General features: G+C 39.6%; 1 protein-coding gene across 1 annotated transcript in view; it reads right to left on the reverse strand.

Moving 5' to 3' along the window:
- CPNE8 (copine 8) overlaps positions 1-14965 on the reverse strand; it is a 468537-nt gene that overhangs the window by 150583 nt on the left and 302989 nt on the right. The window contains exon 10 of the mRNA XM_073573517.1: positions 7159-7200. Within this exon, the coding sequence (XP_073429618.1) occupies positions 7159-7200 (42 nt within the window). The remainder of the gene's footprint in view (positions 1-7158; positions 7201-14965) is intronic.

Here is a 14965-nt window from a genome sequence, read left to right on the forward strand (position 1 = left end):
ACTGTCCCTTTATGAGGTAATAACTCTGGAACGCTTACATGGATCCCGGTGATTCTGAAAATGTTTTCTCGTGACATATTGTACTTCATGCTAGTGGTAAAATTTCATTCATATAACTTGCGTTTATTTGTGAAAAAAAACGGAAATTTGGCGAAAATTTTGAAAATTTTGCAATTTTCCAACTTTGAATTTTTATGCCCTTAAATCACAGAGCTACAGCACACAAAAAATTAATAAGTAACATTTCCCACATGTTTACTTTACATCAGCACAATTTTGGAACCCAAATTTTTTTCTTAGGAAGTTATAAGGGTTAAAAGTTGACCAGCGATTTCTCATTTTTGCAACACCATTTTAGTTTTAAGGACCACATCACATTTGAAGCCACTTTGAGGGGTCTATATGATAGAAAATCCCCAAAAGTGATGCCATTCTAAAAAGTGCACTCCTTAAGGTGCTCAAAACCACATTCAAGAAGTTTATTAACCCTTCAGGTACTTCACAGGAATTTTTTGAATATTTAAAAAAAAATGAACATTTAACTTTTTTTCACAAAAAAAATACTTCAGGTTCAATTTTTTTTATTTTACCAAGGGTAACAGGAGAAGTTGGACTGCAAAAGTTATTGTGCAGTTTGTCCTGCGTACGCTGATAACTGATATGTGGGGGGGAACCACAGTTTCGGCGCATGGCAGAGCTCAGAAGGGAAGGAGCGCCATTTGACTTTTTCAATGCAAAATTGTCTAGAATTCAGATCGGACACGTCACGTTTGGAGAGACCCTGATGTACCTAAACAGTGGAAACCCCCCACAAGTGACCCCATTTTGGAAACTAAACCCCCCCCCAAGGAACTTATCTAGATATGTGGTGAGAACTTTGCACCAACAAGGGCTTCACAGAAGTTTATAACGTACAGCGGTACAATTAAAAAAATCATATTTTTCCACAAAAATGATCTTTTCACCCCCAATTTTTACTTTCCCAAGTGTAACAAGACCCTAACAGTTATTGTGCAATTTGTCATGAGTACGCTGATACCCCATATGTGGGTGTAAACGACTATTTGGGCGCATGGCAGAGCTCAGAAGGGAAGCAGCGCCATTTGACTTTTTTGGCTGGAATTGAGATCAGACACCATGTCGCGATTGGAACACCCCTGATGTACCAAAACAGTGGAAACTCCCACACCATTTTGGAAACTAGACCCCCCAAAGAACTTATCTAGATGTGTGGTGAGCACTTTGAACCCCCCCAGTGCTTCACAGAAGTTTATAACGCCCGGGCGTGAAAATAAAAAAAATCGTATTTTTTCCACAAACATGATCTTTTAGTCACCAATTTTTTTATTTTCCCAAGGGTACCAGGAGAAATTGGACCCCAAAAGTTGTTGTCCAATTTGTCCTGAGTACGCTGATACCCCATATGTGGGAGAAAACTACTGTATGGGCACACATCGGGGCTCGGAAGGGAAGTAGTGATGTTTTGGAATGCAGACTTTGATGGAATGCTCTGCGGGTGTCATGTTGCCTTTGGAGAGCCCCTGATGTACCTAAACTATTGAAACTCCCCACAAGTGACCCCATTTTGGACACTAGACCCCCCACGGAACTTATCTAGATGTGTGGTGAGCACTTTGAACCCCCAAGTGCTTCACAAAAGTTTATAACGCCCGGGCGTGAATATAAAAAAAATCATTTTTCCACAAAAATATTTTTGCCCCCAATTTTTTATTTTCCTAAGGGTAACAGAAGAAATTGGACCCTAAAAGTTGTTTTGCAATTTGTCCTGAGTACGCCGATACCCTATATGTGGGGGTAAAACACTGTTTGGGCGCATGGCAGAGCTTGGAAGGGAAGGAGCACCATTTGACTTTTTCAACGCAGAATTGGCTGGAATTGAGATCAGACGCCATGTTGCATTTGGAGAGCATCTGATGTGCCCAAACAGTGGAAACCCCCCCAATTCTAACTCCAACACACCCCTAACCCTAATCTCAGCCCTAACCCTAGCCCTAACCCTAATGGGAAAATGGATATAAATACATTTTTTTTATTTTATTATTTTTCCCTAACTAAGGGGGTGATAACGGGGGGTTTGATTTATTACTTATGGCGGTTTTTATATTTGGCAGCTGTCACACGCTAAAAGACGCTTTTTATTGTAAAAATAGTTTTTGCATCACCACATATTGAGAGCTATATTTTTTCCATATTTTGATCCACCAAGTCATATGAGGTCTTATTTTTTGCGGGACGAGTTGACGCTTTTATTGGTATCATGTTCGGGCACGTGACAACTTTTGATCGCTTTTTATTCCGATTTTTGGGACGCAGAATGAACAAAAACCAGCGTTTCATGAATTTCTTTTGGGGGGTGCGTTTACACCGTTCCACGTGCGGTAAAATTGATAAAGTCCTTTTATTCTTCGGGTCAGTACGGTTACAGCGATACCTCATTTATGTCATTTTTTTATGTTTTGGCGCTTTTATGCAATGAAAACAATTTTATATAAAAAATAATTATTTTTGAATCGCTTTATTCTGCGAACTATAACTTTTTTATTTTTTCACTGATGACGCTGTGTGGCAGCTCGTTTTTTGCGGGACAAGATGACGTTTTCAGCGGTACCATGCATATTTATATGCGTCTTTTTTATCGCGCGTGATTGGACTTTTTGTTCGGCAGGATGATGATAAATCATTTTTTGCTTCATTTTTTATTTTTATTTTTTAAGGGATTCACTAAAGGGGTTAACTAATGGGACAGTTTTATAGGGCGGGTCGTTACGGACGCAGCGATACCAAATATGTGTACTTTTATTGTTTTTTTTTATTTCCAAAAAATGAATTTATTAGGGAATATATATATTTTTTTTAAACTTTATTACATTGAACCAGGTGGGACATCACTGTCCTGTGACAGATCCCTGATCTGTCACATCACAGATCACTGTGACAGATCAGCGATCTGTCACAGGCACTGCACAAGGCTTCCTCCTTGCCTGCGCTTTGCAGGCATGAGGAAGCCAGCTCCCTGCAGGCCCCCGAAGGTCCCCGTTGCCATCTTGGATTCGGGGACCTGCAGAGATGGAGCCCCCTGCAACAGCGCTGCACATTGCGCTGCTGTGGGGGGCTCAGGGAAGCACGGAGGGAGCCCCCTCCCTGCCGATGCTTCCCTTTAACCCCCAGTACACCGTGATCGTGTTTGATCGCGGTGTGCAAGGGGTTAACGTGTCGGGGGTGGTCCGTGACCGCCCCTGACACATTGTGCCGGGTGTCAGCTGTGATAAGCAGCTGACACCCGGCCGCGATCAGCGGCGCTCACCACTTGGGCGCCGCTGATCGCTGTGACGTACTATCCCGTCCCTGGGAATTAAGTCCCAGGGCACATGGACGGGATAGTACGTCACATGACAGAAAAGGGGTAAATGTGCTTTTAGTTAAGGTACTGTCACACTAAGCGATATCGCTAGCAATGTCGCTATAACTTGTGACGTTATGGCGATATTGCTAGCGACATCGCTGTGTCTGATACTTACCTACGACCCGCTCCCCCGCTGGTTATCGCTGATCGCACGAGAACGCCCTGGACCGCTTCTCGTCGTCAGCTTCCTGTGGAGAGATGAGCGACGAGCGTGGAGCCGGGCGGGAGGACGCAGGATCGCCTAGTGTGACAGGTAAGTAGCGACCCCCGCCCCCAGCGATGTCGCTGGTGAGATCTGCCTGTGTGGCAGCTCACTAGCGACCACTTAGCAATGTACCAGCGATCCTGACCGCGTCATATCGCTGGTCGGGATCGCTGGTACATCGCTAAGTGTGACAGTACCTTTAGAATACAAGAAACCGTTGCCAAACCTCTTCTTATTTTTAGCCTAATTGCCTTGTGAAAATATTCATACAATCACTCTATTTGTTACTCGGGAGAGTTATATGAGAGATAAGCTAGGGTTATCCATCTAGATATACAGCTCTGACAAAAATTTAGAGAGCGCCACATCAAAACCCTGCCATGGGCAGCCCATTCTCCAGACCTGAACCCCATTGAAAACCTCTGGAATGTAATCAAGAGGATGATGGATAGTCACAAGCCATCAAACAAAGAAGAACTGCTTAAATTTTTGCGCCAGAAGCAGTGTGAAAGACTGGTGGCAAGCATGTCAAGACGCATGAAAGCTGTGATTAAAAATCATGGCTATTCCACAAAATATAGATTTCTGAACTGTTCCTGAGTTAAGACATTAGTATTGTTGTTTCTAAACGATTATGAACTTGTTTTCTTTGCATTATTTGAGGTGTGAAAGCACATTTTTTTTTTTTTTATTTTCACCATTTCTCTTTTTCAGAAAAAAAAAATATTGCTTGGTAATTCAAAGACATGTTGTCAAAAGTTTGTAGACCAAAAGAACAATTTACATTTCACTCAAAAATATACCTATAAAGAGAAAAATAAGATAAACTGAACATTTGGAAGAGGTCTCTTAATTTTTGCCAGAGCTGTATGTATAATATAGTTACCCATATGTGACCTGGACCCATTCAAGAGTCGTTACACGAAACGGCCGTCATCCACTCTGTCTCTCCCTGCATGTTTCTGTAACCTGCATGTTTGTTTTTTGTTCATGTCCCATGGTGTGGAATAAAGGACTTATGAACATTTTCGAATTGGTAAGTGCCGCATATTCCTACTATGCTTCATACACGTTTAATTCTGTGCAAAGGATCTCTCATCTCCATGTGTGAAGCTTATTGTTTGCTGGTGCCGTTTACTTTTTCTTCTCAGTTTAAGAAGTTGACCCATATGTGACTTACATGCTGTCATTTGACATCTTGTTTAAAAAAATAGCAGTGGGTTAGCTGATGGTAGGTTTCATTTTGAAAATATTTTTCAAATGAACTAGAAAAAGGAATTTCAGTAAGACATAGGCCTTAAAGGTACAGTCGGTCAGAACATATTGATGACCTTTCCTGGAGTGGGGCCATCATAAATCTGATATCGATGACCTATGCTTGGGACCCCCACAGATCATTTGTTACAAGCTCCGGTGGCAGGCGGATGTAACCATATAGAATGGAGCTGTTATGCAGTTATGCAGCTCTGTTCAATGTGTAATGGCTTTTTTCAGGTATTGCAGAAATGTTCCAATTCAAAAGAATGGAGCTGTTGTACAGGACTAGGCAATGGCTGGCCACACATTAAATGGAGTTGCACAATAGAGCTCTCTTCCATGTGTTTACATACGGGTGCTGCCAGAACTTGTAACAGCTGATCAATGAATGAGTTGGGTGTTATGGGTCATCAACCCATACGTCCCGTTCAACCTCATTAAGTATATTTGTTTTGACCCATCAACGAGATTATACAGTATATTCCTGCAGAAAATCATTGCATTTTACAACAAACAAAAATATAGATGCGGATATTAAAGGGAGAAACATGTAATTTTAACTCCTTGGTATTTTTTAAAAAATATAATCAAACTTGTTTTCTCTGTAATGTAAGGCTGCATCCAGGTTGATAATAAGTGGGGTAGATTGCTGCACATTTTTCCATGTGATGGGCTTTTAATATTATTATGTTTCCTTAGGGAAGTGGAGACAGAGCATCCTAGTCTGATACTATTGTGTTTTCTAGCAATTAATAAAGTTATACTTTAATGCAAGACTGATATCATGAAGGCACCTGGGACTGTTGAATACAATGTAGCTTTCACCAATTTACTAGATATCAACTTTCAAAAAATGTATTTTTTTTTTCATTTTAATAATTCAAGTTTTATAGATGTATAATAGGTGTGAAAATAAGGATAAAGTACAAAAATAAAATCCAAATTGAATTTATCCATTCTGATTTTTTAAAAAGCACATGATAATTTAAATTACTGCACAATTTTTTTTTTGCTTATCCACAGGATAAATATTGGATGACTGGAGATTAGACAGCTACAACCACCAACTATCAGTAGAACAGACTGAGGAATGCATGACACATCTCCATACCTCTCCATATGGAAGACATGGGAAAAGCAGAGTGCACTCACTAAATGAATGAACCATAGCCAACAGTGAAACCTCATTTTTCAATATAATGATCAAGTGAAACATGTAATGTAGCATGTGTAGAGTGAATAGCTGTTCCAGTCCCAGCACAGAAAACATTTTTCTTAGCAGGTTTAGAATCTCAATACTTAAGTAAAAGATGCCAACACTGCAGAGTCAACAGCTGTTCATCTTCTTTCTATACACACTTACTTATGTTCTTGTATTAGGTTGATCGGCATCAGCAAGATAAATCTACAGCCTTTAGAAAATTGCTGACCCAAACACACATAAAAGTGCTGTTACAAACTGCCATTCATTAGAGCTTCTCAAAGATTGATACTACATATTAAATGGCCAAAGAAATTCTGTGTACGGTAGTTCTTTTCTCATGTCATGTTAAAGTTTATTGTAGTAAAGTTTTATTCACAATATTTGCGTGTAATGGCATGTTATGTTTGTATGCATATTCTATACTGCATTATTAGACAGTCAGTATATTACTTAACGGAATTATTAGTATTGATTTAATACAATATCTGAATTCATCCTTTTTATTGCAGAAAACATTATACCTTCTCCAAATGGTATACAGTCAGAATGATGGCAACGATGGTTTTCCCCTAGACCGTTCAGTAGGGAGCCCATAAGGGAATCACATCTCCATTTATTGAACTTGTGTGATGTAAGAGGAATAGTCTAGAACTTAAGGGGATTGTCCCATCAGAAACATTCTCTTTTAAACTATGGCTCTTAATGCCCTGGCTTTTCTCCTGTGGAGGAAGAACCAGTCTATATTAACTCAATGTTTCACTTGGGTGGGAGACCAGGTGGATACCAGGAGCAAGATTTTGGCTTTTCCTGAGTTTCTGCAAAGGGGAGCCACTAGTCTTGGTCCTTCGTTGTGGCCTTCTGACTCAAAGAGGTAGGGAATGGTTTGATAAGGCCCCTACTACTTGTGGAGTGGGCTGAGATTGACCATATCCTTGTGCACTGTTTTCTTATGTGGCACGGTTCACATTTTTCAGAGCACCTTGGTGAAGACAACATGATCTTGAGCTTCCAATCAAAAAATGAATTAAAAAATACATCATGTTATAAAAATATATGCAAGTACTATACCTTCCATCTCTATCCCAATCATAAACTTCCACTTTAATTGTTCTGTAAACAGAAAACAAATAAATTGTATTAAGGAAATTACAAGGAAAGTACACGCGTAAACAGAAATCTCCATGCTCCTAAATACTGTCAGAATATAAAAAAGTTGGTGTTTCAAGTGCATAAACTACCAATAAAAGCTATTCTAATGCATTTACTATCATTAATAGAATTTTTTGACTAAAAGTGGTAATCTGTAATTATCACTGAAAGATAACACAATCATGGATAAAAACTATCCCACTTCTTTATTGCTTTATTTTCTTTGGCTGCAAATGGAACTATAGTAATAAAATACTGCACAATAAAAACATTGGAACACAGAAAGTATCTCTTGCTAAAATATTTGGTAATTAACCCCTTTATGACCTGAGCTTTTTTTTGGTTTTGCATTTTTGTTTTTCGCTTCTCATCTTTCCAGAGCCATAACTTTTTTATTTTTCCGTCAATATGGCCATATGAGGGCTTATTTTTCGCAGCACGAGTTGTACTTTTGAACGACACCATTGGTTTTAGCATGCTGTGTACTCGAAAACCGGAAAAAAGTTCCACGTGCGGTGAAATTGCAAAAATGTGCAATCCCACACTTGTTTTTTGTTTGGCTTTTTTGCTAGGTTCACTAAATGCTAAAACTAACCTGCCATTATGATTCTCCAGATTACAAGTTCATAGACACCAAACATGTCTAGGTTGTCTTTTATATAAGTGATGAAAAAAATTCCAAACTTTGCTAAAAAAAAAAAAAATTGCACAATTTTACGGGACCCGTAGTGTCTTCATTTTTCATGATCTCGGGTTGGGTGAGGGCTTATTTTTTGTGCGCTGACGTTTTTAATGATACCACTTTTGTGCAGATATGTTCTTTTGATCACCCGTTATTTCATTTTAATGCAATGTTGCAGCGATAAAAAAAAGTAATTCTGTCGTTTTAAAAGCCGTTTAGCGATCAAGTTAATACTTTTTTTATTGATAGATCAGGCGATTCTGAATGCGGCGATACCAAATATGTGCATGTTTGATTTTATTTTTGTTTTATTTTGGATGGGGCGAAAGGTGGGCGATTTGTTTTGTTTTAAAGTTTTATTTATTGAAATCTGCAAGTTACATCCGAAAGAAAGCAATCAACAGGGTAGCTTACAAAATTATTATATAACCTACAAATTCCACTTTTCGGGAGTTAAACAGATAGTTTGAAATATCAATTCATGGCAAAAACTATTGATATATAGAGGTTTAAGGACACCAACAGCCTTAAAGGAACTTCCAGCAGCAGGATTATCTGGGTTCAAATCTGGGTTCTTCCCATCCACACGCCCCTGCTACATCACATATGCCATGATTTCAAACAAAGATGAAGAAGAACAAAAAGGAAGAAAAGAGAAGAGAAGAAAAAAAAAAAAACAGTATAGGGAGTAAAGGGACAGGAGGTCAAGTAATTAGAGGAAGAAGTTGGGATATAGGGGTGGAATATAAGGGAAATAAGGGGAGGGGGGGGGGGAACACTAGGCAACAAGGATTTCGTCCACTCTGATAAAGCCAAGCAAGGAGGCCACCATAGCCTTATCAACTTCTACTAATGGATCTGAATCGGGTCCATGGGTGCCATACTCTTTCAAAAGCTGAAAGTGAGCCATTCACCAAGGCAGCCAGTTTGGCTACTTGATATAGCATATCTACCTTCTCTTGCAATTGGGATATAGATGGAATGGTAGTTGACTTCCAGTTCATAGGTATCAAAAGTTTCGCTGCTGAAAGAATGTGTTGAGTCAACAGAGCAGTATTTTTATGTCCAGTCGGAGACAGAAAATTTAAAAGCACTATCTCCGGTGTCAATGTAAGCTTTTTGCCCACAATTTCCCCGATATAATCCTCTACTAGTCGCCAGAACTGCAGCAGGGGTGGACAGGACCACCACATATGTAAGTATGTTCCCTCCGAATCACAGCATCTCCAGCATCCAGCAGAAGACCCCGTCCGCCAATAAGTGTTCTGCTGTGGTGTAATATACCATCTGGCGACTATTTTAAAGGAATTCTCTTGTGCTCTAACACATTGTGATGGGCCATGAGATGAATTATAAATGTGTGATATTTGATTTGGGGTAAACTTGAATCCCAAATCCTTTTCCCAATGTGTTATATAAGCTCTTTTGAGACAACAGTCAGTTATATTTAAAATCTGGTAAATAGACGACATTATCTTTTTGGGTTTATCCTTTGTTGCACAGAGAGTCTCAAATGCAGTCAGTGGGCGGGTAACGTCTGCTCCTAAAAGATACCGTGCCAAGGAGTCTCTTATAGAGCCGAATTGTATAAAGGTCAAGTTGGAAAGCCCTGGTTGCTTCTTCAGTTCCTGAAAGGAGGGGAGTGCCCCGTCCGCCAAGAGGTCATCAACCGCTACATTTGCCAGGGAACCGGGTTTGATTACATCATTGTCTCGGGAATAAGATGCATGTGGCATTATATCTGCCAACTTGAGTAAGGGGGACAAAGGGGGAACTAGAGTTTTCACCAATCCCTTCCATAATTTTAAGGTAGCTTTGGTGTGTATATTAGGTAGATTTTTGTTTATGTTTTTACAAGGATATGCCAAAAGGATGGATCTCAGGGGATAAGGTGCTAGGGCTTCCTCCACCTCAATCCACTGCTTATTGTTAGGAGACCGCAACAGGTCTACCACTCTGGTAAGCATTGTCGCTTGGTAGTACCTCATTATGTCTGGTGCACCCATCCCACCCCTCGATTTGTTTAATGTTAATGTCCTGTATGCTAATCGGGGCTTTTGCTTTTTCCAAACATATCTGCGGAATAATGTATTAATTTTAAGAAGATACGATTTGGGGATGGTTATAGGGAGCATTTGGAAAATATATATGAACTTGGGTAAGATTAGGCTCTTCAGTAAATTTTTCCTTCCCATCCACGACACATACGAGTCCCTCCAAAGGTGGGCGATTTGAACGTATGTTTTATTTTTTAATATTTTTAAGAACATTTTTCTTTAACTTTTGGCATGCTTCAATAGCCTCCATGGGAGGCTAGAAGCTGCCATAGCTCACTCAGCTCTGCTACACAGAGGCGATGCTCAGATCGCCTCTATGTAGCAGAATTACAGACTTGCTATGAGCGCCAACCACAGGGTGGCACTCATAGCAATCCAACATCAACAACCATAGAGGTCTCAAGTAGACCTCTGGCTGTCATGCTGATGAACCTATAACCCCAGATCATGTGATGGGGGTCAGCGGTACGCATATTTCCGGCCCGATGGCCGGAAATGCGATTTAAATGCCGCTGTTAGATTGACAACGGCATTTAACTTGTTAATAGGCGATTCCACCCACGCCTATTGCGGGCACATGCCAGCTGTTCAAAACAGCTAACATGTCCTGGTTTTGATGTGGGCTCACAGCTGGAGCCCACCTCAAAGCGGGGGATACGGATATCGGACGTACTATACTGTCCGATGTCAGTAATTGGTTAATATGACTGATTAAAAGGATGAGAAAAGAAAAAAAACGGACAAACTTTAACTTTGACAATTCTAAAAAAAACAATTGGAAGTAATCTGTTACGTTACATAAGTATTATTTGTAGACTACCACTCACTTTGGATTTTAATGGAATAAAACAGACATAAATCAAAATCATTACATGATAAGTAAAGCAAAGTTATTTTTACTAGATTAACAACGTAGAATTTCATGCAGGTAGTTTTTTCTCCTGTCATATTTTCTTAAGCTCGGAGGCCGATATAAGATATGGCCACCGCCTTCAACGGCTTATCTACAGCATTCAGGGCTTATCTATAGCATTCTATAATGCCATGGAGCCATGAAGCAAGGAGGGCAGCGGTCATAAGAAGATGGGAGGCACCGGACCTGCGACACCCATCGGACCAGACTGCCTCCAGGGTGAGTATAATAAAACTTATTTTTCCTATCTTTCAGGTCAAATCGGGGGCTTATCTACAGCACTGTAGAATGCTGTAGATAAGCCCTGAAAGGCAGCGGCCATATCTTATACCGGCCAAACCTGGTGACAAGCTCGCTTTAAAACTTTTGTATTATTTAATATAAATTTGATTTTTTTGCACCTAACAAAGTACACTGCAGGCTGTACCAATCAATCAAAGTTATGATGATCAGAGTGCGGTTCAGATGAAATGTGAGAGGGTCGGTTGTTGCAGCTATAATGCAAGAGCTAAAATGTGGCTGAATTACAGCTGTCTAAACCTGACTTTACTTTTTGAAGTGTTACACAAGAAAAGTAATGTTGTGATCATGAGTTTAAGTTAGATTAGTTGGAATGACAGGGAAAAAAGGTAAGGTTGTTAATTATATAGGGAAAAAAAGGGTAAGAAAACGTACAACTGGTATAGACCAGAGTTCAGAAGACCGCATATCACAAAGTTAGCTTCTACCAGTCTGGCCAACTACTTGCAAAAAACAAACAAGGAGGAGCAATTTACCACTGAGACAGCATTTATTTAGACAAACTAGTAGGAAAATCTATCACAATGGTGCATGCTTTTCCATAGATTTGGCACATCTTTGTCAAACTTTAGATTCTTTTTGTTTAAGCAGTTGGTGCACTTTGCGTCAGTAATTTTTACCTAAAAAGTGGTGCACGTCAATAGAAATTTGCATTTTGTGGCTCAAGAATACCACACCACCTCTTCTAGTATGGTGCAAACAACACCACACAGAATTCTGTGAGCCATGCCTCTCGGTAAAGTTCATAAAACTTAGTGATAAATAAAAGGGCCATTAGATTTACAAAATTAAACAAAACCAAAAAATAATTACTTAACCCCTTAGTGACAGAGCCATTTTGCGGCTTAATGACCAGGCCAATTTTTACAATTCTGACCACTATCACTTTATGAGGTTATAACTCTGGAACGCTATAACGGATCCTGCTGATTCTGAGACTGCTTTTTCATGACATATTTTACTTCATGATAGTGGTAAAATTTCTTCTATATGACTTGTGTTTATTTATGAAAAAAACATAAATATGGCAAATTTTGAAAATTTAGCAATTTTCAAATATTAAATTTTTATGCCCTTAAATCAGAGAGATATATCACACAAGTTTCTTAATACATAACATTTCCCACATGTCTACTTTACATCAGCACAATTTTGGAAACAAAACTGTTTTTTGTTAGGAAGTTATAAGGGTTAAAAGTTGACCAGCGATTTCTCATTTTTACAACAAAAGTTACAAAACCATTTTTTTAGGGACCACATCACATTTAAAGTCATTTTGAAGGGTGTACATGACAGAAAATACCTAAAAGTGAAACTATTCTAAAAAACTGCACCCCTCAAGGTGTTCAAAACCACATTCAAGAAGTTTATTAACCCTTTATGTGCTTCACAGGAACTGAAGCAATGTGGAAGGAAAACTAACATTTAACTTTTAACTTTTTTTTTTGCAAAAAAGTTCAGAACCAATTTTTTTTATTTTCATAAGAGTTAAAAAAGAAAATGAATCACAAAACTTGTTGGGCAATTTCTCCTGAATACGCAGATACCACATATGTGGGTGTAAACCACTTTTTTGGGCGCACAGGAGAGCTCGCAAGGGAAGGAGTGCCGTTTGATTTTTTCAACGCAGAATTGGCTGTAATTGAGATCGGACGCCATGTCGCATTCGCAGAGCCCCTGATGTGCTTAAACAGTAGAAACCCCCCACAAGTGACCCCGTTTTGTAAACTAGACCCCCCAAGGAGCTTATCTAGATGTGTGGTGAGCACTTTGAACCCCCAAGTGCTTCACAGACGTTTATAACGCAGAGCCGTGAAAATAAAAAAATCTTTTTTTTCCTCAAAAGTTATTTTTTAGCCCCCATTTTTTTATTTTGTCAATGGTAACAAGATAAATTAGACCCCCCAAAGTTGGTGTGCAATTTGTCCTTAGTACGCTGATGCCCCATATGCTGGGGTAAACCACTGTTTGGGCACACGTCTGGGCACGGAAAGGAGGGAGGAAGCACCATTTGACTTTTTAAATGCAAAATTGGCTGGAAACAATGGTTGCGCCATGTCACACTTGGAGACCGCCTGATGTGCCTAAATAGTGGAAACCCTTCAATTCTAGCTCCAACCCTAACCTCAACACACCCCTAATCCCAATCCTAACCTCTAACCCTAACTCCAACCCTAACACTAAATTCCAACCCTAACCATAATTCCAACCCTAGCCCTAATTATAACCCTAACACTAATTTTAACCCTAACCCTAATTATAAACCTAACTCTAACGAAAAAATGAAAATAAATATATTTTCTTTATTTCATTATATTTCCCTAACTAAGGGGGTGACAAAGGGGGGGTTATTTACTTTTTTTTATTTTGATCACTGTGATAGAGTTCATCACAGTGATCAAAATGTACATTGAATGAATGAATGGAATCTGTCGGCCATTTTCTTCCCGAACCAAGATGGCGGCGCCTACCGGAGGAGGCAGGAGGGCCCAAGGACCACCAGTAGGTATCGGGGGGATCGGGGATCCTATTTCTCTCTCCTCTGATGTGCGATCACATCAGACGAGAGAGCAAGTGAATGCACGATCGCAGCTTTTTTCTTTTTTCGCGGTCGCCGTTATACGGTTAATAACGGTGATCGCAAAAGCGGGGTCAGAAAAAAACGACCCGAATCATGTTCTCTGGGGTCTCGGCTACCCCCTGCAGCTGAGACCCCAGAGAAAATCTGACCCTGGGGGGCGCCATTTACTTTTTCCACAGCGCCGTGAATTAACTGTGCTGTGGTTAAAGTACCCTTAACTACCGTCATTAAAAGGAGTATCAGCGGTCGTTAAGGGGTTACGGGAGCAGTGGAAAACAAAAAAGAACTGGCCACTTTTGAAATGGTGGCTGATCTTTTTTAACTTCAGTTAGGTAAGTAAAACTGGCACTTATGATTGGTGTCAAAAAACAATCAAACTGTATTTACAACCCCAATTCCAAAAAATTTGGAACGCTGTGTAAAGTGTAAAGAAAACAAGAATGCAATGAATTGGAAATCTCTTCTAGTCACATATTATTCACCACACAATATACAGTACAGTGCTGGTCACAATTATTGGTACTTCTTCATTTTTTCATAGACTGTACAATATCTTCAGAAATAAATGGAAATGTACCAAAGTTATATCCTCAAGATTTTTTAATTAGTGGTCCAAAGTAATACAACAATAAACATTATTTTTCAAATTACATGCTAATGGTCTCTTCTGAGAGGAAGAGGACTAGAACTCTAGTGCCACCTATTGTGTCTGAAGAGACAATTTGCATATTTCCCAGAGGAGCATTGCGGCTTTAAGTCTCCTCATCTCGGCATGCTTAGCATGTTAATCTCCTCAAGGAGAAAAGATACTTCTTGGAAACAACTTACATGTTGCAATTTCAAAGAAGAAACAGAATAAACAGCATGGGTAGCAATAAAGGCACCCCTAATTAATACCTGGCTGCACACCGTTTGGCATTGATGACAGCCTCCAAACGTTTCTTGTATCCATCTATAACTTCTTGCACTTCTCAGCTGGTATTTTCTCCCACTCTTCCTTTGCAGTTTGTTCAAAATCTTGAATGTTTGCAGAGTTCTTTTTTCCATTGGTAGCTTGCCATTCTAAAACTGTCCATTTTTCCTTTTTTAACCATTCCAGTGTACTTTTGGATGTGTGGTTTGAGTCATTGTCTTGCTGGAGGACACATTATCTTCGACTCAAAACAAGCTGTCTTACACTCAGTGGGACATTT

The sequence above is a fragment of the Dendrobates tinctorius genome, unplaced genomic scaffold (assembly GCF_039654945.1).
Source record: "Dendrobates tinctorius isolate UK_male_01 unplaced genomic scaffold, ASM3965494v1 ptg000035l, whole genome shotgun sequence".
Lineage (NCBI taxonomy): Eukaryota > Metazoa > Chordata > Amphibia > Anura > Dendrobatidae > Dendrobates > Dendrobates tinctorius.